Source organism: Sminthopsis crassicaudata, chromosome 1 (assembly GCF_048593235.1).
Source record: "Sminthopsis crassicaudata isolate SCR6 chromosome 1, ASM4859323v1, whole genome shotgun sequence".
Classification (NCBI taxonomy): Eukaryota; Metazoa; Chordata; class Mammalia; order Dasyuromorphia; family Dasyuridae; genus Sminthopsis; species Sminthopsis crassicaudata.
Genome location: NC_133617.1, coordinates 61,801,899 through 61,824,077, shown reverse-complemented (window position 1 = coordinate 61,824,077; position 22,179 = coordinate 61,801,899). Strand labels below are relative to the sequence as shown.

The window sequence follows — 22,179 nt, the reverse complement described above, 5'->3', positions numbered from 1 at the left end:
CTCCTCTGGGCATATAATTTAGGGCAGGTCCCCTTATTTCCAAGAAGAAACCCTCCCTTCCTCCATCCCCTGCTAAAAGGATTAATTCTCACATATTTGACACAGTGTAAAAAGGCTCCCCTTACAACAAGCTACCCTGCAATGACTTTGGCCCACTCCCAAGACTTCTTTATAGGAAACTCCCAGTGTGGAACTTCCTTCCACAGGTCCAGATTGGCAGATGTCTCTGACTTACTGTCTTTGAGGACTTGTTCATACAGCTTGCTAGCATGTATCAGAGGCAGGAGCTTAATCCACGTAGCTCCAAAGTCACTACTTCTCGGGCTTCATACCCTTAAGATACTGGCTCAGAGAAGACCCCTTGAGATAAACTGCGGCTGTATCCTGGAAGGAGCAGTCTAGAAATCTGTTCCCCCTCTTTTTCCTGACAGCCAACCATATCTAGTGCAAGGATTATTACCCCCATTTGACAGATGAACAAAGAATGGAAGTGAGGGGTGGAACTAACATTTGAGTGGGAATCTGAGGGCTTGTGTGACATGGCAAGAAACGAAACTGGGTTTCTCCACGAGCTCCTTTTCGCCCAAGTGAAAACCGGGGGGGGGGGGGGGGGTTGATTTTTTGGTCCCTTCCAGCTCAGAGTCAATGATTCTTTTTGAAACGACTTCCTTACAAGCACGAAGTTGCAGAGCGTTGGAGCAGGCCTGGAACCCGAGCCCGGCGCCCTTTCCCGTACACTCCCGGTGTCATTAAGCCACCTGCGGGGTGAGACACTTCCCGGGAGGGCCTGGAGAGGATGTGTCCGGGGAGAGGGATCTGCGTCCCAAAGTTTCCTTCCTGTCCCTTGGGGGGAAGAGCCAAACAGGAGAGGGCCACCAAGCCAGGACAGACGTGGGTGTGGGACGTGGAAGAACAGCTGCAATTTCCCTCAGCCTCCAGTACCACCTCCTTCCCATCTCAACCTACCAGAGGGTACGGAGAGCCCCCGCCTCGCTTCGGAGAGGCTGCGGCAGAGGTGGGGCGCGCTCATCTCGCACCCGCCCAGAGAGGCTCGGCCAGGGGCTCGGGGCCACACAGCCCTCTGGAGGTGGGGAGTGGGCCGTAGCCCCCTGGGCTGGGGCAGGCCAGGGCCGGGCAGAACACCGAGGCCCCCAGCACGTTAGCCTCCCCAGTTCTCATTCGGCCAGGCCCGGGGTGAGGGCTAGAAGGTGTACGAGCCGCGAAACTTCCGAAATGAACAACTTTGTTTAAAAAAAGAAAAAAAAAAACACCCACATCCCAGAGCCACCCTAACGTGGGGGGGGGGGGGGAGAATTGGGGCGGGGCTAGCGGGCGGGGGAGCAGGGAAAAGCGCGCTACTGCCCGAGCGCAGCCAGAGATTCCCAGGTCTCAGCCAGAAGTTCCCAGGGTACCGCGGCGCGCGGCGGAGCACAGCCGGGACAGGAAAGGGAAGGAGAGGAGCTGCCGCGGGTCGGGTACCGCCTGGAAGCGCGCCCAGCCACCCCCGACGGACAGCCCGGTCCGGGCCATGGCGGCTTTCCTGCAGCTCCTGAGTCTGTGCCTCGCCGCCGCCCAGCTGGCGGGAGCCCCAGGTGAGCGAGCTGCTTCAGCCCTAGCCCGTGCCCCTGCCCGTGCCCCCTGGCCCTGGTCCTGCTGGGGAGGACGCTGGCGGCGCGCGACCCATGCGCCAGCGGCTGCGCCCCGGGACGGGGCTGGGACTGGGGGAAACGGGGAAGCGGGCCCGAATCCCGCTGGCTCGGACCTGGTGCCTCGTGCCTCCTCTGGCGCTCCCCCCAAGCCTCCCCCTCCTTCCATTTTTCCGTGCACCTCTCCCACTGCTTCCCCGGAGCTCCTTCTGAAATCCTGCTCCGGCCGCTAGCTCCGGGTGCCGGCTCTCGGGGCCTCCCAGGAAGCCGGAGTTACTCTCGGACCCTTTCACCTGACAGATGGGGAAACTGAAGTCGCGAAGGGACAGTCTCGATGCCGCCCCACCCCGTCTGCCTCTTACCTTCCGACCGGGGAGATGGGGTGTGGGGGGGATGGCCGGCGGGGAGGGGGTCTGTCTGATGCCTGCCCCGTTAACGTTTCTGTCAGTCGCTTGGGGGAAGGCACAGATGGCACATTCGTTAAATTTGAGGGCATAGATGCCATGCTTGTCAACTGCAATGCATGTAAAAGGGGAAAAAAAGAAACTCAAAAAGAGCAAGACTGTGACGCATTACATTAAAAAAAAGTGCATACAAGTTTAGGCTCGACAAATGTCCAGTGACCAGAGCGAGAAATGGGCTAGTATCCTTTATTGTGGTCATACCCTATCTGGAATATTTATTTAGTTCTTAGTCAACAGTTTGGGAAAGACACTGACTAACAAGTCCAGAGGAAATTTACTAGAATGGTGGGAAGGTTTGGAGAGCCTTCTCCTCATGAAGATCCGCTGAAAGGACTGGGGGATTTATCTTGGAGAAGAGAAGATTCAGGGGCGCCCCTTTTTCTTTTTTTTTTTTTTATTATAGCTTTTTATTTACAAGATATAGGCACGGGTAATTTTTCAGCATTGACAATTGCCAAACCTTTTGTTCCAACTGTTCCCCTCCTTCCCCCCACCCCCCCCAGATGGCAGGTAGACCAATCAATACATGTTAAATATGTTAGGGGCACCCCCTTTTCAACTGTCCAATGCGCTGTCATGTGAAAGAGATGGTTGGATTCTCCGTAGCATCAGAAGAGCAAAAGTAAACACTACAGATTTCATTCCCATCCCCTTTTTTATTCTCTTTCTGCAAGGAAATCCCTTTTCTAGTTTATTTCCCCATCCCTGGAAGGGTTAAACAGAAGTTGGACGATTCCCCGGCAGGGAGGTCATAAAGAAGATTCCTGCCCTGGATGGGAAGTTTCTCTAGGGGCTTCTCAGTTTCCTTCCAAATCTGAGATTATAAGCAGAAGAGGTTTGAGTGAGGGTGGAAGAACCTTTGGTCAAAATGACTGACTCCTCGGACATACGAGGTGCTATGGAAGAGACTGAAGTGAGGGATAAACAGTCCCCTGTCATCAGGAAGTTTCTAGGCTAGAAGATGTTTGTGATATATACACCATTAACTAGGATGGAATGAGATCTGAGGAGAAGACAGGGATAGATTGGAAGGAGAGCAAGCCAGATGAAGGGACTCTCACCGTAGGCATCTCTGGGACACATGGACACCTATGACACAAAAGTTCAATCTCACTGTATCAGCAAAGGGGGTGAGAAGCAGGTTGAGTTAGGACAGAATAGGAGTAGGACAGAGCAGTTTCCTTACTAACAAAGCCAGTCAGAGTTAACCTTTGGCATTCTTTCTACTCTCAGAGATGAAGAATCAGACCCACTTGTCCCTTACCATCTCTGGCAGGATGATACCCTAGGCTCTGTCCACAGAGCCCCTCTTTCAGCTTCAGCTTGTCCCTGATTCAGGGTAACCTCATGCACTCTTGTGTCCCTGATCCCCCTTTTTGACTCCATCCATCAGAATTAGAGTGCTCAAGATTCATTTTTAACTTCTCATTTTACAGATGGGGAAACTGAGGGCTAGAGAGGGGAAGGGAAATGCCAAAAGTCATGAAGAGAATTAATGGCAGAACTGGGACCTCTCTGATTTATCACAACATTTTTATGACATAGGTCTCTATTTAACAGCCCAGGAAGCTTTGGTCCAGAGAGGGGCTAGTTGGGTGGTGGAGTGGATAGAATTCTGGGGAGTGGAGAAGAGCTGAGTTCAAATGATGCTTTGCACACTTCCTGGATGTGGTCCAGGGCAAGTCACTCTGATTGTTTCTTCAGCTGTAAAATGCCACTCAGTGGTAGAATTGACCCTGAAATTCAGGTCTTTGACTATGAAACTACTTCCCACTGAACTGTATCACTTCACTCTCCCTGTCTCTCTTCTTATCCTTTTATCTCCCTCTCCTCCTTCCTACCATTCTTAGGACTGAGGTGAGAATAGGCTGGAGGAGATAGAGTAGGGCTGAAATAAGTCATCCTTTTATGTTTAGAATAAAGGGCATGGCTCCTAGAACAATAGTGGTCTTAGGGTCAGGATGAGGGCTAGTAGGATACATTAAGGGGACTAGGGGATCCTAGGCAGCTGGAAGCTAGGTTTCTAGGTTCATGATTAGTGTGATATTCTTAGTAAAACCTGAGTTTAAATTCAGACCGAGAGTTACTAGATGTGTGACTCTGGACAAGATACTAATCTCTGTCTTTCTCAGTTTTTCCATCTGTAAAGTGGGGATAAAAATAGCACCTACCTCCCAGGATTGTAATAAGAATTGTGCTTTGCAGTCCTTGAGGTTCTATATAAATGCTGGTTATCATCATCATCATCACCATCACTACCATCACTATTACTATTATTGCTGTCACCCTTTGTTTCCATCTTCCCCATCATTCAAAGTCTTCTGAGCCCAAATCCTACCTTTGGATAGTGGTATCCAGGAAGCACTGGGCCACAGAGGGTTAATGGACTAGTCTGGCAGTCACTCGCCAGGAGTGGGACCCTCCCAGTTCTGGTCCCTGCCCTGTCAGAACCCCCGGAAAATCCTAAGCCCCAGACCCAAGCCTTCAAGGTTTCCAGGAATGGAGACAAAGTGTTTATTGACTAGGGATGACTCACTGGCCCTGCCAGCCAGGCCAAAGCAACCCCACTGCCCTCTCCCTCCAGCCCCCGCCTGGTGTCCTCCCTGGAAGAGGGTTGTCTCCAGGCATGGTGCCTGCGGAGGTGGAAGCAAAGTCGGGAGTTTCAAGAGGAACTCAATTCAACCCCTGGTCACTATGCAGACTGCCTGTGTGTTTTTCTCTGGGATTTGATTGACTGGGAGGGAACCAGTGATGGAGAAAACACCATGTCTGCCCTCTTAGGGTAACAGTCTAGAAACTGATGGCATGGGCCATCAACACCTAGGAAACATGGGGGTGGGACCATGAGAGTAGAGCCTAAAGGAGCTCAAAGGGATCCAGGTATTCCCAGAATTTCAGACTCATGGGATCGAAGCAATGGAAGGGAATCCAGTGGTCATATTATTCAAGTACTTGAATTTGGAAGCCCCTGTGTGAGATCCCCACTGAGAGTCATCCAGTTTCTACCACCTCCCAGGACAGCCCTTTCCATTTGGATATCACTTTCACGATTAGAATTTGTTCCTTGACTTTAAAACTGATATCTGATTTTATGCCATTTTAAAGTTTTCCCCAGTTCTCTCCTCTAGGGATGAGCAGAATGAAGTAACAGATCTCACCATGATCCACAGACCTGTTCTGCAGATGTCTGAAGAGAGCTATCCCCTCACCTCCTTAAGGCTTCTTCTTCTTCTTCTTCTTCTTCTTCTTCTTCTTCTTCTTCTTCTTCTTCTTCTTCTTCTTCTTCTTCTTCTTCTTCTTCTTCTTCTTCTTCTTCTTCTTCTTCTTCTTCTTCTTCTTCTTCTTCTTCTTCTTCTTCTTCTTCTTCTTCTTCTTCTTCTTCTTCTTCTTCTTCTTCTTCTTCTTCTTCTTCTTCTTCTTCTTCTTCTTCTTCTTCTTCTTCTTCTTCTTCTTCTTCTTCTTCTTCTTCTTTCTTTTTTCTTCTTTCTTCTCCTCCTCCTCTTCCTCCTTTTTTTCTTCCTAAGCATTCTCAACTTCTTCAGTTGCCATTAAAATGTTCTGGGAGTTATAAAAAGAGGATGGATTTCAATTAATCAACTGGCTAATTAGCAAAGATTTGTTAATTATTCATTATGTACCTGTGCTAAGTAGGTGTTAAAGATACAAAGAGAAAAATGAAGTAACTATTAATGAAATTACTGTATTCTATCAGGGAAGACAACATATTCACACTTAAGTATATACAAAATATATCGAATTAGGGGATGCTGTTATTATTGCTAATGTTTATAAAGCTCTGAGAGATTTGCAAGGTGCATTTTGCAGTTATTTCATTCCAGACCTGTGGGGACTTGGCCGCTAGGGGTGCGATAGTGCAAGGGCTCCCAGTCTGGAGTCAGTTTTTCCTATTAGATCTAGCCTCAGATACTTTTACTAGCTGTGTGATGGGCAAGTAATGTAACCTTTTTTTTTTTTTTTTTGCCTCAGTTTTCCCATCTGAAAATGGTGATAATAATAGGACCTCCCTCCCAGGGTTGTTGGGAGAATCAAACAGGGCAATCTTTGTACCTGGCATATGGTAATATATTAGCTATATAAATATTATATTATATGATATTATATATAAATATTAGCTGTTGTTATTGGGTTGAAGATGCCTAAATAAGCAGTTGGAGATGTGAGACTGAAGATCACATTAGTGGGGCTGAATAAGTAGATTGGAGAATCATTATCATAGAGAGCTCATAAGGTCACCAAGTGAATTCATATAAAGGAAGAAGAGAGGTGGATGCTCCCTTTTAGCAAGAGTAGTTAGAAGGCCTATGGGAACTTTGTGGGAGTTGGGGAGGCTCAATGTCCTCCCTTCTTCTTGTCTTTTCTGGCCAAGGACAATTGATTCACCTTCTACTCCCCCCTTCCTTTTGCCTCATCCATACCCTTGGGACCCAGGAAACTTCTCAGGTCCTATCAGACCATTTTAGACTGTTCCACTTAGGCTATTCATGCAACAGAAGCTCCCTTCCTTTTTCCCTCTGGCTAAGGTCTATTCTTCTCTCTCTCTTCTCCTCCCAAGACCTGAGGGAGCCCAGAAATTAGAAGCACTTTTCCCTTATTTTCCTTCTCTACCATATTCCACTTCTCTTCCCGATCATCCAGAAGGGGTTCACTTAAAACCCTCGGGGACTATTTGTGGCACAAACAGCCAATCAGGCAACAAACATTTATTAAACACCTATGTGCCAGGAACTGGGCTAAGCGCTGGGGTTCTCCCTCTTGGAGAAGCTCATGATCTAATGGGAGAGACCACATGCAAACAAAAATATACAAAGCAAGCTATATATATATAGCTTGCTTTGTATATTTTTGTATATATATATGTATATATGTTTGTATATTTTTGTGTATATATATATGTATATAAAAGGAATAAGAGATGATTGACTAAGGTGCCAGAAGCTAAGAGAGTCTGGGGAAGAATTTCAGTTAAAGGGGTTCTATCTTCTTTCTTCCCTGGGCCACTGGCTCTTCCTCTCTTTACCTTTAATGTGAGCACTGCTCCTCCAAAGCTGGGTGGACACAATGACATAAGAGCCAGTAAATAGCCATATTTCCTCCTCACAGAGGTTCTGACCAGGGAGGATGCCCAAGGAACTGATCTTGCCCCGAGTCTATCTCAGAGGAAGCTGGCCAGACGTGCCCTTTCTCCAGAGGACAACATGGAAGGTGAGCCTGCAATCCCCTTCACAATTAGAGCTTTCCTGGGTCTGGGAGAGGAGAAGGGTGCTGGGAAGAAGCCTCAGAGGTGAGAAGCCTTGTGCCCTCTCTCTGTCCCCGCTGAGATCTTTAAGCCAAAGTGAGCTCAGGCTGGCAGTGCCCTTAGAACCTTTTTAAGAACAAGGGCTATCTCTCTCCCCAGTTTTCACCCCAGTTCTAATATGCAGCTCTTCAGTTTGGCAGGTCACAAATATTCAGGTGAATGAATACAACTGAGCTAGGCAGCTAGGGGGTTTGGCAAATAGAGACTGGGCAGTGTTTTGGCAGATAGAGACAGAGTTAGGAAGACCTGAGTTTAAGCCAGTCTTAGATACTTATTATGTAGGCACCTTTAGTAAAATTCCTTAACCCTTATCAGCCTCAGTTTCCTCATTTGTAAAATGGAATCATAATAGTAACTAACCCCATATATAAAATATTTAGAAAACCTTCAAGTGCTTTATAAAATGCTAGATCTAATTATTAAGCAGTTGGAGATAGCAGGACCACATTTCTCCTGGTGCACAGGGACCCTAGTCTCTCAAACTGACTGATGGAGTCATAATTTCTGATGTCTGTTCTTGTCCAGAGATGGAGAGCACATGGCTTGAAATTGTGATTTTTCCTGATGATAATAATAAGAAGAAAATATCTTTGTGTGATTCAAATTACTTTTATAGATGAGACTTGGCTTGTGGAGGGTCACACAGGCCTCTCATGATAAGACACAGTAGGGTAGAGGAAGGCTAGAGCTCGGGTGGGGACTGATACTCTGGGTTGACTTATTCTTGGCCAGCCCATCAGGCAGAAAGAGCAAGGGGCAACCTTAGTGCCTTCGGTCTCTCTGGGTCCCATACTTTGCCACTTCCTGCCCCACAGATGGCCTTGCAGAGTGGACATCCTGGTTCAATGTGGACCACCCTGGGGGGGATGGGGACTTTGAAAGCCTGGAGGCTATTCGATTCTACTATGGTGAGCGATTGTGTGCCCATCCCTTGGCCATGGAGGCCCGGACCACCGAGTGGGAGTTGCCTGCTGATGTGGGTGAACGAGTGCACCACAGTCTTGAGAGGGGCTTCTGGTGCCTCAACCGAGAGCAGCCCGAAGGAAAGAGTTGTTCCAACTACCATGTCCGATTCAAGTGCCCACTGGGTGAGTGTCCAGACATCCTGGTGGGGATGGGGAGGGAAATAGAATGACCGGACCAGAACAAGCAATATTAACACGAGACAAAGAGCACGACGTTGAGGGAAGAATGTAGGGGATCCTGGGACGTCATTTCTGGGAAGAAGACTGGGTTGGACTGGGAAGGATCTCTTACAAGTCCCTGAGAAGGGAACCTATCATATAGTAGCTCCATGTTCTAACTAATTATTCTTGCTAACTAGGTGCTAAATCCAGTTGTTTTCAGAAGTACAAGTACTGCCAGTGTCCTGGGGACAAAGCCCTGCTCTCCCCACCCTAGTTATGGCTCTGTACAATAAGGAGTCTATTTACCTTTGCCTCTGGGGCAGGCAGCCCAGACCCAGACCAAGATTGTTTTCTTTCCTGGTTTCTCTGCCCCTCTTCTTTTACTTGGATCTATAATGACCTGTTTCTTTTTGCCTTTTTCTGTGTGTCTCGGTCTTTTCGGTGTGACTATTTCACTTTGTTTCTCTTCCCATCTCTCTCTGTTTTACTTTGTTTCTGACTTTCGGTTTCCCGTTTTTCTTGCTCATTGCCACCTCTCTTCCATGTCTCTCCCCTATCTTGAATCCTCCAGTATTGGGGAATGGCAGCACAGCTGGATTTGTTGTTATGGGAAGCTGGGTAGACCACATCCCCAGGATATTAATAAGACCTAGAGCTCCAGGAAGAGGGGAATCCCAGCCCTCCCTAGCTTTTCTCATTGGCTGGCTTCCCTAAGAACCTGTGGCCTGGTCTGCCTGGTCTGCCTGGAGTCCCTGTAGCCAGTCAACATGTGGAGTCCGGAGTCGTGGAATCCAGACCCGCCAGCGCCGATGTCTTGGCCCTCAGCCCCTGTGGCTCCTTCAGCAACCTCCGTGTGGGGGTCCATCTGAAGAGCAGAAGCCTTGCTCTGCCCCGGCTTGCTCAGGTGAGTGCCTCCCTACCCCTTGGGGCCCATGACTTCATAACCCCCTGCCACCCTCTTCTGATCACCAGCTTCCTTCTTTCAGTAAGAGAACTCAAATTTGTGATATCCACCTTAGCTCCTCATAGAATTTCTTTTTTAACTGAAACTCTATTTTCTCATCTGTAGATTACTTGTGCTACTTGCCTCACAATTACATTGTGAGAGAAACACGGGACAAAGCTTAAAGTCCTATACAAGCACTTGTTACTATTGTTTTCCTTTTCTTTTTTCTTTTTCTTTTTCTTTTTTTTTTTTTTTTTAAACAATAAACCCTTCAAGAAGCTTTGACATTGCTGGTGTCCTCTGCTAGTAAAGATGACTGCCTTAGCAGAGGGTTCCTTCAAGACCCACCGGCCCACCCTTTGAGCTGGTCTATGGACACTTGGGCCAGCTTGGTGGAGAGTCCAGCAGGGCTTTGAGAGAGTCCACTGCCATCCCCTGACACATGGAGTCATATGTCTGTCTATGGTGTTTTCTACCCTATAGGGCTAAGCTGCATATGCAATGTCCCCATTTTTCAGATGAAAAAACTTTCAGAGAAACCCAATGACTTGTCCAGACTCACAATTAATAGGAAATCTCTAAAATGAGACCCATTCTTCCGGGCTCTCAGCCCAGTATTCTTAGCCTAGTGCATGCTGCCTGTCTGTATTATCAGGTAAAGCAGCTCCTGGAACACCAATTGATAATGTGCATGTTTCAAAAGCTAGAGGGAAATTATTTGGATTCCCTGTGGCTTGTTCCGGGGTCCAGACCCCTGTGCTCCTGCTAAGACGCGAGGTTGAAAGTAAGGGCTTCTCTCCTGTGTGGATTAGGGAGGGACTGCCAAGCCCTGGCCACTGATGACCCTGTGACCGCTCCTTCCTCTCCCAGCTGCTTCATGGAGTGAGTGGGGAGCATGGGGACCGTGCTCTGGGAGCTGCGGGCCCGGCCGTCGCCTCCGCCGTCGGCGCTGTCCAGGATCCAAGAAGGACACATGTATAGGACGTTCTGTGGAAGCTCAGAAATGCGTGCGACCAGCATGTCCGGTATTGGGATGGCAATGAGATGGTGTGGGGAGGCTGCTCTGTGTCTAGATATTGGGGAGGGGAAATAGAATTAGTGTGGCTCCTAAGTACTTGTGAATAAGGGAAGTAGCAAGGAAAGCAGAAGGGCTCTAGAATAGTGGAATAAAGGGAATCCCAGCCCCTTTGGTGGTTCATTAGTGGAAGACCAACCAGTTGGTGTTTCTTCATGTTTCCTCCTCATGCTGAGGAACACAAAGTATCCAGATTCTCCCCGACTTTCTATCTGGAGTCACACTAAACTCTGGGGTGGGGTGGAGGTGGGGACACTTCTTTCTTCTTGGGCTTGGAGGTGCCTCCAGCTCTAGGCCCCTGGGTTTGGAGCTCCTGGGGCTGGGCTAGGGCAGAAATAGTTTCCAGTGGAAATTTCCCTTTTATATGAACAAGTGCCAGGATTTGGAAGAGGAGGGGTGGTGGTGGAGAGGAGGTAGTGAAGGAAGAGGGGAGGTTCTGAGTCAATGAGGCTGGGTTGGCCACCTCTTCCCTCTGGCTCCAAAGCAGCTGGGCCCATTTGGATAGACAGCCCTTGCTGTCCCCAGCAGAGCTGGCCCAGAGGAATTCTTCCCCCTCCCTGAGCCTCCTATTTCTTCCTTAAACACTTGGTCCCTTCACTGAGTCCTCTTTTCCCTCTCTCCTAGCCTCTCTCTTGCCCCATCCCTCAGGTTGGTACCTACGGAAGACACTTTGTGGCATCCATGTTTTGAAAGCCTCCTCCCCAAAGGATAATGCCTGGGGCACTAAGCCTGTGATGCTGTTTATGCCCTTTGAATCCTCAATACCCCACTTTTGGACCCACAACTTCTGGTGCCCTTTCAGAGCCAGTGCAGGGCTTCTTCCTTACTCAGGGCAGCTCTTCCCTGTGGTTCGAGGCTAAAGTGTCACCTTGCCCTCTCTCTGCTTGCTTCCCTTGGATCCCAATAGAGGGAGGATTCCTTTCTTGGAGGCTGGACCCTTATTGCCCCCTGACCTGCTAGTCTTCCTGCCCTCTCAATGGGCTATCTCTCCAGGTTGCCGTTTGAACTGTGGCCGAGATGTAGCCGGCAAGGATTGCAGCGGCTGTGTCTGCAAGGATCATGTTCTCCTGGGTACTGTGGTCACCCCTGCTGGTCGGCCTCTGCCTGGAGCCCGTGTGACCCTTAAGGGCCGCCCTAAGCCCGTCTTGGCTACCACAGATGCCCGAGGCAGTTTCCAACTTGCAGGCATCTGTTCTGATGGCCACACTAACATCAGTGTCCAGCTGGAGGGCTTTGCACAAGGCGTTGGCCAGGCTGTGGCCAACAGCTCCACGACGGCCTCTGTCACAGTCATTCTCCAGACCCTGGGTAAGGAGGGGCAAGTGAAGGGTCTTCCAAGGAGCCCGGGAGGAAGTACCATACATGGGGAACAAAAGGGGGAAAACTGACTTAGGGTACTGGGAAATGAGACGCTAGGATTGATGTAGGCGCAGTCTCAGGAGCTGGCTCATTCTGGAATTTTGGACTAGTTCCCTCATGAATGAAATTGGACTTGCTACCTGGAGAGGTCCATTTAAAACTAGGAACAGTTAAAAATGAATCATGTTACAAACCGTCAGCATTAAACCAGAATGCTGGAGGGAGAGGGTTGGACCTCAGGCTCTGTCAATGCCTTATATCAATTAACCCTTTCTTTCCTCCTCAGAGAAGCCCTATCTGGTGAAGCAGCCGGAATCCCGTGTTCGAGAGGCTGGACAACATGTGATGTTCTGCTGTAAAGCTCTTGGAATGCCTGTGCCTAAGAAATACTACTGGTGAGCTAATTTCCTTCCTTGCTTTCTATTTTTTTTTTTATTAATAGCATTTTATTTTCAAAATATATACAAAGATAGTTTTCAACATTCACCCTTGCAAAATCTTATGTTTACAATTTTCTCCCTCCTTTCCCCCTACTCCCCTCTCTTAAACAGCAAGTAATCCAAAATATGTTAAACATGTGCAATTCTTCTATACATATTTCTATATTTACCATGCTGCATAAGAAAAATCAAATCAAAAAGGAAAAAATAATGAAAAATGAAAAAAAACTCTTGCTTTCTATTTTTTTTGAGGTAATTAACATTGGACTTGCCCAAGGAGGCACAGTTAGTAAGTGTCTGAAGCTGAATTTGATCCCAGTCCCTTTTGACTCCAGGACCAATGCTCTATCCATTGCACCAGCTAGCTGACCCTCCTTTTATAACAAGGAGCTAGCTGTTTGTACCTCTCTGTTGCCTAACCTCAAATACCCCTCAGCTCTGTTCACTGTCTACCTGTCAGAGGAATTGTTCTCTAGGGGTTTGGAATCAGTAGACATGGGTACAGATCCAGCTTTGCAATTTGTAAGCTGCGTGATCTTGGGCAAGTCAATTTTCTCATTTGTAGAATGAGGGAAATTAGCTTACGTGATCCTAAAGTTACTTTAAACATTTATATTCTGTGATTCTTTAATTCTGACCATGACTTAGGATAAATTATTCTCAGAGCTCAGTTTCCATACCTGGAAAAGGATGTTGATGACAGTATCCCCCAAAGAATAGTTATGCATTCTCTGTTCCAAGGCCTCCAGTCTTGCTTCATCCACTTCCTAGGTTTGTGACTTTGGTCAACTCATTTAATCTCTGCCTTACCTCCCAAGGAGCTTGTGAGAATCAAATGGGATAAATGTTTGTAAAGTCTATGGCACAGTGTCTGATACATAGTGTCCTTAATTTCCATCCTTCCTCAACTGGGGCTCCCCAAACTGACCACAGTACTCTAGAAGTGGTCTATTCAGGGCACAGCACAGTAGGACTTTCACCTCCTTTTTTCTGGAGCTATGTTCTCTTAACAGAGTTCAAGATCATATGAACTTTTGTCAGTGGGGATAGTAAGGGGATGAAAGCTGTTGACTCCAGATATTATGTAGCTTATAAGAAGAATTAGAATGTGTGTCCCCCTTTTCCAATCCTTCTCTCCCCTCATTCACTAAAGTCACCTGTAGGAAAGTCAATCAATAAGCATTTATTAAGAACCAACTATATGCCAGGCACTGTGATAGACTAGACAAGGAATAGCTATGTAAGGGTTACCCATATTTCCCTGGAAAAATCTGCCTTGAGAATAGGGGCTTGTAGGGCTGATGGGAACTCTGGGCTAATGAAAATGAAGTGCATCCTGTGGGGGGGGGACTGTTTTTGTGAATGTCCATGTTACATCAAGACTTTGGATTGCTAATTATTTGATATGATCATATTAACAGAAATGGGCCTAAAGTCAGAAAACCTTGGTTATAAGTCATGGTCTGTCATTCATTCAGTAAACATTTATTAAACACTTACTATGTGCAAGGCTCAGAGATAGGTGCTGGGTATATAAAAATAAAAAAAATGACAATACTGACCTCAGGTTCTTACATTCCAAAGAAGCTAGAATAGGGACACAACATGGACAGAAATAAATATAATACAAAGAGAAAAGATGAGGGCAAAGGAAAAATCCGGACAAAGTACTCTAGGAAGATGAAATTGGAGAGAATACTTTTGAGAATCTGGGAAGACTTCATGGAGGAGATGACCCGAGCTGAGACTTGAAGCAAAGACGTAGATATAAAAGATCAAGATAAGGGAGATGGACATTCTCAAGCTAGAGCATGCCCAGAGGAAGAAAGGAAGGTAGAACAGAAGGAAAGAAAGAAAGAAGAAAATGGAAGAAAGCAGGAAGAGAAGGAAGAAAGGAGGCAGAGAAGAAAGTGAATATATAATAACTATATACACCAGACACTGTGCTAAGATTTTACAAATATCATGTCTGCTCGGTTTGAAATGTAGAGGGCATCAAGGGGAGTGATATGAAATAAACCCCAAAAGTAAATTGAATCCAAACTGGAGATGGGCTTTAAATACAGACTCAGGATGATTTTGTGATTTTTCCATTTTAGGCAATAGGAGCCTTTGAAAGGTTAGAGCAATGGGAGTGAAATGACTAGAACTAGAATATAAAGATATTTCTAGCATTTGTGTGAAGGATAGTTTGAAGAACAGAAGGATGAATGCAGGCCAGCAGGCAACTCTTAGCGCTGTCCAGGAAATAAGTGCCTAAAAGAAAGGGATGGTCATGTGAATGGAGAGAAATGATATCAGAGATATTACAGAAGTGAAATGATGGTCTGGATAATTGATTACATATAGGAAGGAGAGAAGAAGTGAGAAATCAGAGATAGCTCATTCAAGTCAGCAGACATTCTCAAGCTCACAATGTGTTAGGTGCTGGGATTTAATAAGAAAAGTGAAACAGTCCCTGCCTCCAAGGGGTTGCATTCTGCCACTCAGATGGCCAGAGCACCAGTGTATAAGTTAGGAGATAGGGCAAGAGCTGGGGAGCCGCACGTGGGCTTTGGGAGCGTCTTCTTCCTCCTGTCCCTTGTTGTTGCCATGACAGTTCCAGCCTTGTGTCCCTTCCCTTCCCTCAACCCAGCTGATTCTCTCCCTGCTTCTTTCCTTCTCCCCTTCTTCCACACTTTCCAGGTACCACAATGGGAGCCTGCTGGATAGAAAGCTCTACAAATATGATAGCAACCTGGTGCTCAGGAACTTGGATCCGGAGCAGGCAGGCACCTACCACTGCAAAGCCAATAGTGATGCTGGTACCATCAAGTCCAACACTGCTGTCCTGACTGTGCTAGGTGAGAGTCTCTTGAGATGCCAGTAACCCATTCCTTTCCCTCAATGTCTGGGCATAGAGCAGGAGAGATCAAGACTAGAACTCTCATACAAGAAATTTGGGATATAGAATAGGGAGAGAAGGTAGGTCTCTGCTGGAGGTTTTTAGGGCAGTTATTGAGAACTGGACCTGATGTGTTGGATATTGTGGGTCTATATGAGATCTAGGGGTATGGGTGCACTCTTCTGAGAAAAGGCTTAAACCTTCTGAAAAAGATTAATCTTTCCTGGGCACAGTCTGAACTTCTGAGCCCAGTCCTGAATTTTATCCAATTCTGGTGCTGAACTGAGTCTCTCTCCCTGGCCATGAAGATCTCAGTCTTGGAATTAGTTTGCCCTGGCCTTGGACTAATTTGTAGCTGTGGATTGAGCCCCCAGTTACATTTTAGACTCAGTCTTAATTCATTTCCAAATTCGAGTTCACCTTAGCCTCAGGCCAAGCTCCCCCTTTCAAGTCCTGAATGGGCTCAAACAGCTTCAACCTCCGCTCTGGAATGAGTTCCTGAATGTAGAATAAAAGTTTATTCTAGACTGGGTTCTGGTCCCCATTGACTTCCAGTACCCAGACTAAACCCCTGATGCTGTTATTGATTTCTCCCCCAGCTCCAGGACAGCAAGTCTGTGACCCCCGGCCCCTTGAGCACCTCATCAAGCTGCCAGATGACTGCCGCCAGGCTGCTTCAGGATCCGCCTACTACAATGTGGGTCTCTGTCCCGATACCCGCTGCCCTGGCCGACCTGGAAGCCTTCGATGCGGGGAATCTGGTGACCGCTGCTGTTCTGTGAGCCGTTTAGAGACCCGGGAGATCCAGTGTGCGGGCTACGTCTTGCCTGTGAAGGTGGTGGCCAAGTGCGGGTGTGAGAAGTGCATGCCCCCCAAGGTGCTGGTGAGGGGCCGAGTTGTGGCCGCTGACACCGAGGAACCCTTGCGCTTTGCGCAGATCCTCTTAGGGAAGGAGAAAACTGGCTTCACTGGTTACCAAGGTGATTTCACCATCGAGGTACCCCCGGCCACCGAGCGCCTTGTCGTGACCTTCGTGGATGGTCACCAGGAGTTTGTAGATGCAGTCAAAGTCTTGCCCTTTGACCCTCGGGGAGGTGGAGTTTACCAGGAGGTGAAGGTCATGCGGAAGAAGGAGCCCATCCCTTTGGACGCTGGCCAAAGCAATACCATTCCCCTGGGTGCAGCAGAGGGCATGGACCCCGTAGGAGAGATTGTTATACCCGCCAGTGCCTTCTACTATCCGAACGGAGAGCCGTATAACGGGACTGTGCAGGCCAGTGTTACTTTCCTGGACCCCCGTGACCTCGCCACGGCAGCTGCCGCTTCGAGTGACCTCAGTTTTGTGGATGACAGCGGGGAGCTAGCCCCTCTGAGGACCTACGGCATGTTCTTGGTGGACCTCCGAGCCGCGGGCTCCGGGGAGGAGCTGCACACGGGGCCGGTGGAGGTGCGCATGGATGCTGCGCAGATCCACATGGCGGGGCACGCGGAGGAAATGAAGCTGTGGTCCCTGAATCCAACTACCGGCTTGTGGGAGGAGGAGACTGACTTTCGCTCCGAGACGGCCGGGCGCCGGGGCCGGAGGGAGGAGCGGACGTTCCTCATAGGCAATGTGGAAATCCGGGAGCGGCGTCTCTTCAATTTAGACGTGCCGGAGCGCCGGAGATGCTTCGTCAAGGTGCGCGCCTACATCAACGACAAGTTTATACCCAGTGAGCAGGTGGAGGGGGTGGTGGTGACCCTGGTCAATTTGGAACCGGCGCCAGGCTACTCGGCCAACCCCCGTGCCTGGGGACGCTTTGATAGTTCTGTCACGGGTCCCAATGGAGCCTGCCTTCCGGCTTTCTGTGACGCCGACAGGGCGGACGCCTATACTGCCTATATTACGGCTGCCCTTGGGGGCGAGGAGCTGGAGCCGGCGCCCTCCAGCCCCCAGCCTCATCCGGGGACTGTGGGCGTGGCCCAGCCCTACCTGGACAAGCTGGACTACCGTCGGACGGACCACGACGATCCGGCTTTGAAGAAGAATGGTTTCCGAATTAATCTGGCCAAACCCAACCCCAACAATCTGGATGAGATCCAAGGCCCCATATACCCTTGGCGGAGCTTGCGGGAGTGCGAGGATGCTCCGGTAACCGCCAATCACTTCCGTTTCTCCCGCGTGGAGGCGGACAAGTATGAATACAATGTGGTCCCTTTCCGGGAGAGCGAGCTGGCTTCCTGGACTGGCGATTACCTCTCCTGGTGGCCCAACCCCCAGGAGTTCCGCGCCTGCTTCATCAAGGTCAAGATACAGGGGCCCCAGGACTACATGGTGAGGTCTCACAACGCTGGGGGCAGTCATCCTCGCACCCAGGGCCAGCTCTACGGGCTGCGGGATGTACGCAGCGTGAGGGGCATGGAGCACCCTGGCACCTCGGCAGCCTGTGTGGAGTTCAAGTGTAGTGGGATGCTGTTTGACCAGCGCCTGACAGACCGGACCCTGGTGACCCTGATACCTCAGGGCAGCTGCCGACGCATAGGCGTCAACAGTCTCCTGAGGGAGTACCTGGCCCGCCACCCGCCAGTGGCCCCCACTGATGACCTGACAGGCTTCTCCATGATTGCACCCGTAGACCCCTTGGGCCACAATTACGGCATCTACACGGTGACCGACCAGAATCCCCGGCTGGCCAAAGAGATCGCCATCGGCCGCTGTTTTGATGGTACCTCGGATGGCTTCTCAAGGGAGATGAAGGCAGATGTGGGTATAGCTGTAACCTTCCAGTGTCAGGAACGGCCAGCCGGCCAACGGAGTCTTTTCCAGAGGCTGCTGGACTCTCCGAGGACTGCACTCGAAGATATACGCCGTGAGATGGGGGGACCTGGCCGTAGAAGCCTGTCTTCTCCCCTTACTCGCAGAGTTAATGGCCGCAGAAGGAGGATGGAAATGCTCCAGCCTGAGGCGGGAAACGAGACCTTGACCCGAGATCCTGAGGATACCCCCTGAACCCAAGGAAATTCCTCCTAGCTCCCAACCCAATGATAACACCAGACCCAAAGGAACCCCCTCAAGTCCCTGGCCCTAGAGATGATCCTTCATCTCTCACTCCCATCTCTAGGAAGCCCCCAACCCTAGAGATACCTCCTGACTTCAAAGGAAGACCTCTGATCTTAGGCATATCGCCAGCTCCCAACTTTCTTTCACCTTTCCTCCCCTCAACTCAATCTCCTCCATGTTCCCTATCTGTTGCTTAGAAAAAGCCTAGATTTCTGTGGAGGGGGCTCGGAGAATTTGACTATATGTACTTCTCAGTCCAGGAATGAGAGGGTGCTTCCATCTTCCAGCTCAGTTTAGTCCTTTAACTACTGGGCCAGACTTTATCTTCTTCTTGCCCCATTCCAGCATTTACCCCCTGATGGCTGTAACAGTTACCCCACTTTCACTCACTTTGTATTACAGACCCCTTAGGGTTAGACCTCAGGGCAAGCTTGGGACAGATCAGTGGAAGGAAGGGGTCAGTCATTGAGAAAAGGAATAGAACCAAGATGATGTGGGGTTGGAGAGAGAGTCTTGGACTGGGCAGCAGGGACTCAGCTTCTCTTCTCAGTCTTGCTGACTCATCTGTGTTCCCTTGGGGAAGTAACTTTTGCACTAGACATTGCAAGATGGTATATTGGAAAGAGAACTGACTGCTAGTCCTTTCTGTGGCTGACTCATAATGTAACCCTAGGCTTAAAAACTTAAAAACTCTCTAGGGCTCAATTTTCTCATCTGTAAAATGGAATGGTCTTTATGGTCTCCTAGCTCTGAAATTCCTTGGATTATGGGATCAGATGCCCCAATCCTTTCCTGAACTAATGATATCAAAACCATTTCCCTAAGAGCAAATTGGCCACTGTTTGATAAGGACTCAGACTCCTATATAAAGATTGGTTCCTTTGGAAACTTTAGTACTAGGATTCTAGAGCAGATCTGGTCCCATCCTCTTGGAAGTACCACACAGCAGCTGGTGATCATTGATCCCTGGACCCTCAATTCCAGTCAGTTCAATACACATTGAGTACACCTGCTGTTATTTGGAGAACATTGTGCTAGATAGAATATAAATTAGGGGAGACAAAGTTTAATTTGACACAGTCCCTGCCAGTCCTTATAGAGTGGATAGTCTTTTAAAGAAGGCAAGAAACAACCAAATTAAATATAATACACAGCATTACCTGATAAGTGTATTATTGAAGAGTAAGTCAAGTGCTATGTCAGGTCTGTGAGGGTAGATCAGTACCAACCAGGAAGCTCAAGGAAGACTTCTTGGAGGAGGTGGCAATATCTTTAAAAGATAGGTAGGAACTCAACAGGCAAAGAGACAGAGAGAAGGTATTCTATGCATAGTACACAGCACAGAACACAGAGTATGGTGGGTATTTTATTTTGTTTTGTTTGGTGGGGGGAAGGGAGGGGTTTAAGAGAGTCTTCCAGTTTGGCTAGAGCAGAGAGTATATGGAGGGGAAGAATACAAGAAAGTTGGAGTGATTGGTTGGGATCAGATGGCAGAGGTTTTCAAATGTCAAGAAGAGGAATTTGAACTTAACCCTATAGGCCAAAGGGAACCCCTAAAACTGGTAAACAGTAGATGAGTGTCATTGAGTAGAAAGGAGTGGACTCCCACTCTTATCCTCCATCCACCCCATCCTGGGTTTCCATTTGTCTAGCCTGAACATAAGATCCAAGGCAAACATTTCCCTTCATAGTCTCCTTGGGTGATTGTTAATGGTGGGCAGCTTGGGACTAACCAGGCCAGCATCAGAGCTGGGTATCCCTCTTAGCTGAGGAATATCTCTCCCATTCCACAAGCACTACGTTTTGGTTATTAAGGAATCAGACCTTCTGTTTCTTTAGCACATTTACTAAATATTTTTCCTCTAACAGCCCAGTGAGGTAGGTAGAATAAGTATTATTACCCCCATTTTACAGATGAAGAAACTGAAGGTCAGGAAGCTTGTGATTTGCCCAATGTCACACTGTTGGAAAGTGACAGTGCTGGGTCCTAAACCAAGGTGTTCTGATTCTAAAAGCCAATACTCTTTCTATTTCATCCAGGGGTATCTCCCTGGTGTGGGAGGTCTTGGGGACCTTGCCCAGGTGAAGGGACTGGGGCAAGGATTTGGGGGGTTATTGTTTCCACTCCATGAGGGTGGAACCTTAAGGTGCTTACTCCCTTCCCTTTCCCCCTGCCTTTCCATTGCTCGATTCTCTGCTTATCTTTTCCTTTGGGCTGACCAGCCCCTGCTACCAACATTCTATCCTGTGGGGTCACTCCTGGCTACATCAGCCAATACCTCCTGTCCTGTTACACTCCTTGAGAAGGCAATGGCCTTTTCAGGTCTGAACTCTGTCCCTTTAAGGCTCCCTTCCCTGAAGACTGGGGTAAGAGGTGCAGGTAAGGGTTTGATTGTTTTTTTGGGGGGGAGGGAGGGGTGGAGAGGGAGGGAAAGAGCTTGATTCAGTTTTGACTGAACTGATTTTTTGAGACCTTTGGATTTCCCACTGGGGGATCATAGTGCTCATTCATTTGGTGCTTGACAATATGGAGGGTGGAAATAACTAGGTGCTCATGATTAAAGATGCTTCATTAATAAACCTGTGGCTTAGGGGTCTTGTTGGGATGTTTGGGATTGGGTGGATATGAGGTTGGGTCTGGGTGCATGTATCATTCCCATTTTATAGATGAGAAAACTAAGGCCCAGAAAGGGAAAGTGAAACCCAAGATCACACAGTGAATTTATGAAAAATCTGGGATTGTAAAGTAGGTTTCCTGACTACCACAACACTCTGACTGATCCCTCTGATACAACCATCGAACCAGAGATAAGGGGGGTAAGGAGTTCTGTCCCCCCTAACCATCTTTCTGCTCCTCCAAAACACTCCTAGGCAAGTTCTTCCCTATCTCCAGGGTGGGAGGAGAGAGGTCGATGCTGAGGGTCCATCTAGAAATGCAGATGCACACAACCATGTACCTTAGGATCTTCCCATACCTGTATATCCGATTTTCTATTTCTGTAGGAGAATACACATAAATCTACAGACGTTTCCCTCCATGTAGTTCTACATACACCAGTCTGTTTAAAGAGCTCTTGACTGGGAATGGAGTTGTAACTAAGGATTCTTTTACCTAAAACAAAAATATTGGGGTGGGATGGGAGTTAGAATAAACCTCAGTTAGGGTAAGGGGCAGTGTCACAGAGAGTCTGCCAAATTGGGTAACAAGACATTTCAATCCTCAGAGAACTTAGCTTGAGCCCCCAACCCTGTAAAGTTGAGGGGAAGATGGATTCCAGGAGAGGGATAGAAATGGGGGATATTTCAAAAAGGAATGTATTTGGTGGAGGATTAGTGGATGCCAACTGATAAAATGGTCTCCGGACTAATTTAAAATCAACTCAAGGAAGAAATGTACCCCCCCACTTCAATCATGTTAGTCCCCTAAGCCAAAATCCCAGTTATTTTACCCTAGTTATAGCTCTGACTGGAAGTCAGGGCTTCTGGTTCTGAGCCTGTGGCTTTCTCTGTGTTTCAATTGCCCTAAATATAAATGGGGGGGGGGCCTGAAATAGTCTCTTAGGTCTCTTTCAGCTCTGAGATTCTGGTTTTATATTCTGGAGATTTTCCAAAACATTGTACCCTAAGGTCCCTCCCTGCCATTAGTTTTATATGTTTTAGCCTTGATATTCTATGGTCTAAACTGACATTCTGTGTTCCAAGCTCCTTTCCAGGTCTGACATTCCAAGATCTCCTCCAACTCTGACTTTCTCCGATCCCAGACTCTTTCAGTCTCAGACATCCCAGTATTCTGTGCACACATGTGCAAATCTGTGGGCAGACACACGTGCACACACACAGACAAACACGTGCAGAGCTCCCCCAGTGGCCCCATTCTGCAA

At 48.2% G+C, this 22,179-nt stretch overlaps 1 protein-coding gene across 1 annotated transcript; it reads left to right on the top strand.

Moving 5' to 3' along the window:
* The first annotated feature begins 1,377 nt into the window (after positions 1-1,377).
* Positions 1,378-20,858, top strand: CILP2 (cartilage intermediate layer protein 2). The gene is given in 9 exon segments (XM_074306853.1): positions 1,378-1,592; positions 7,232-7,333; positions 8,243-8,515; positions 9,270-9,458; positions 10,371-10,547; positions 11,569-11,883; positions 12,221-12,329; positions 15,060-15,217; positions 15,858-20,858. Coding segments are annotated over 9 exon segments (3,777 nt in total). The 5' UTR covers positions 1,378-1,528; the 3' UTR covers positions 18,248-20,858.
* Positions 20,859-22,179: the final 1,321 nt, after the last annotated feature.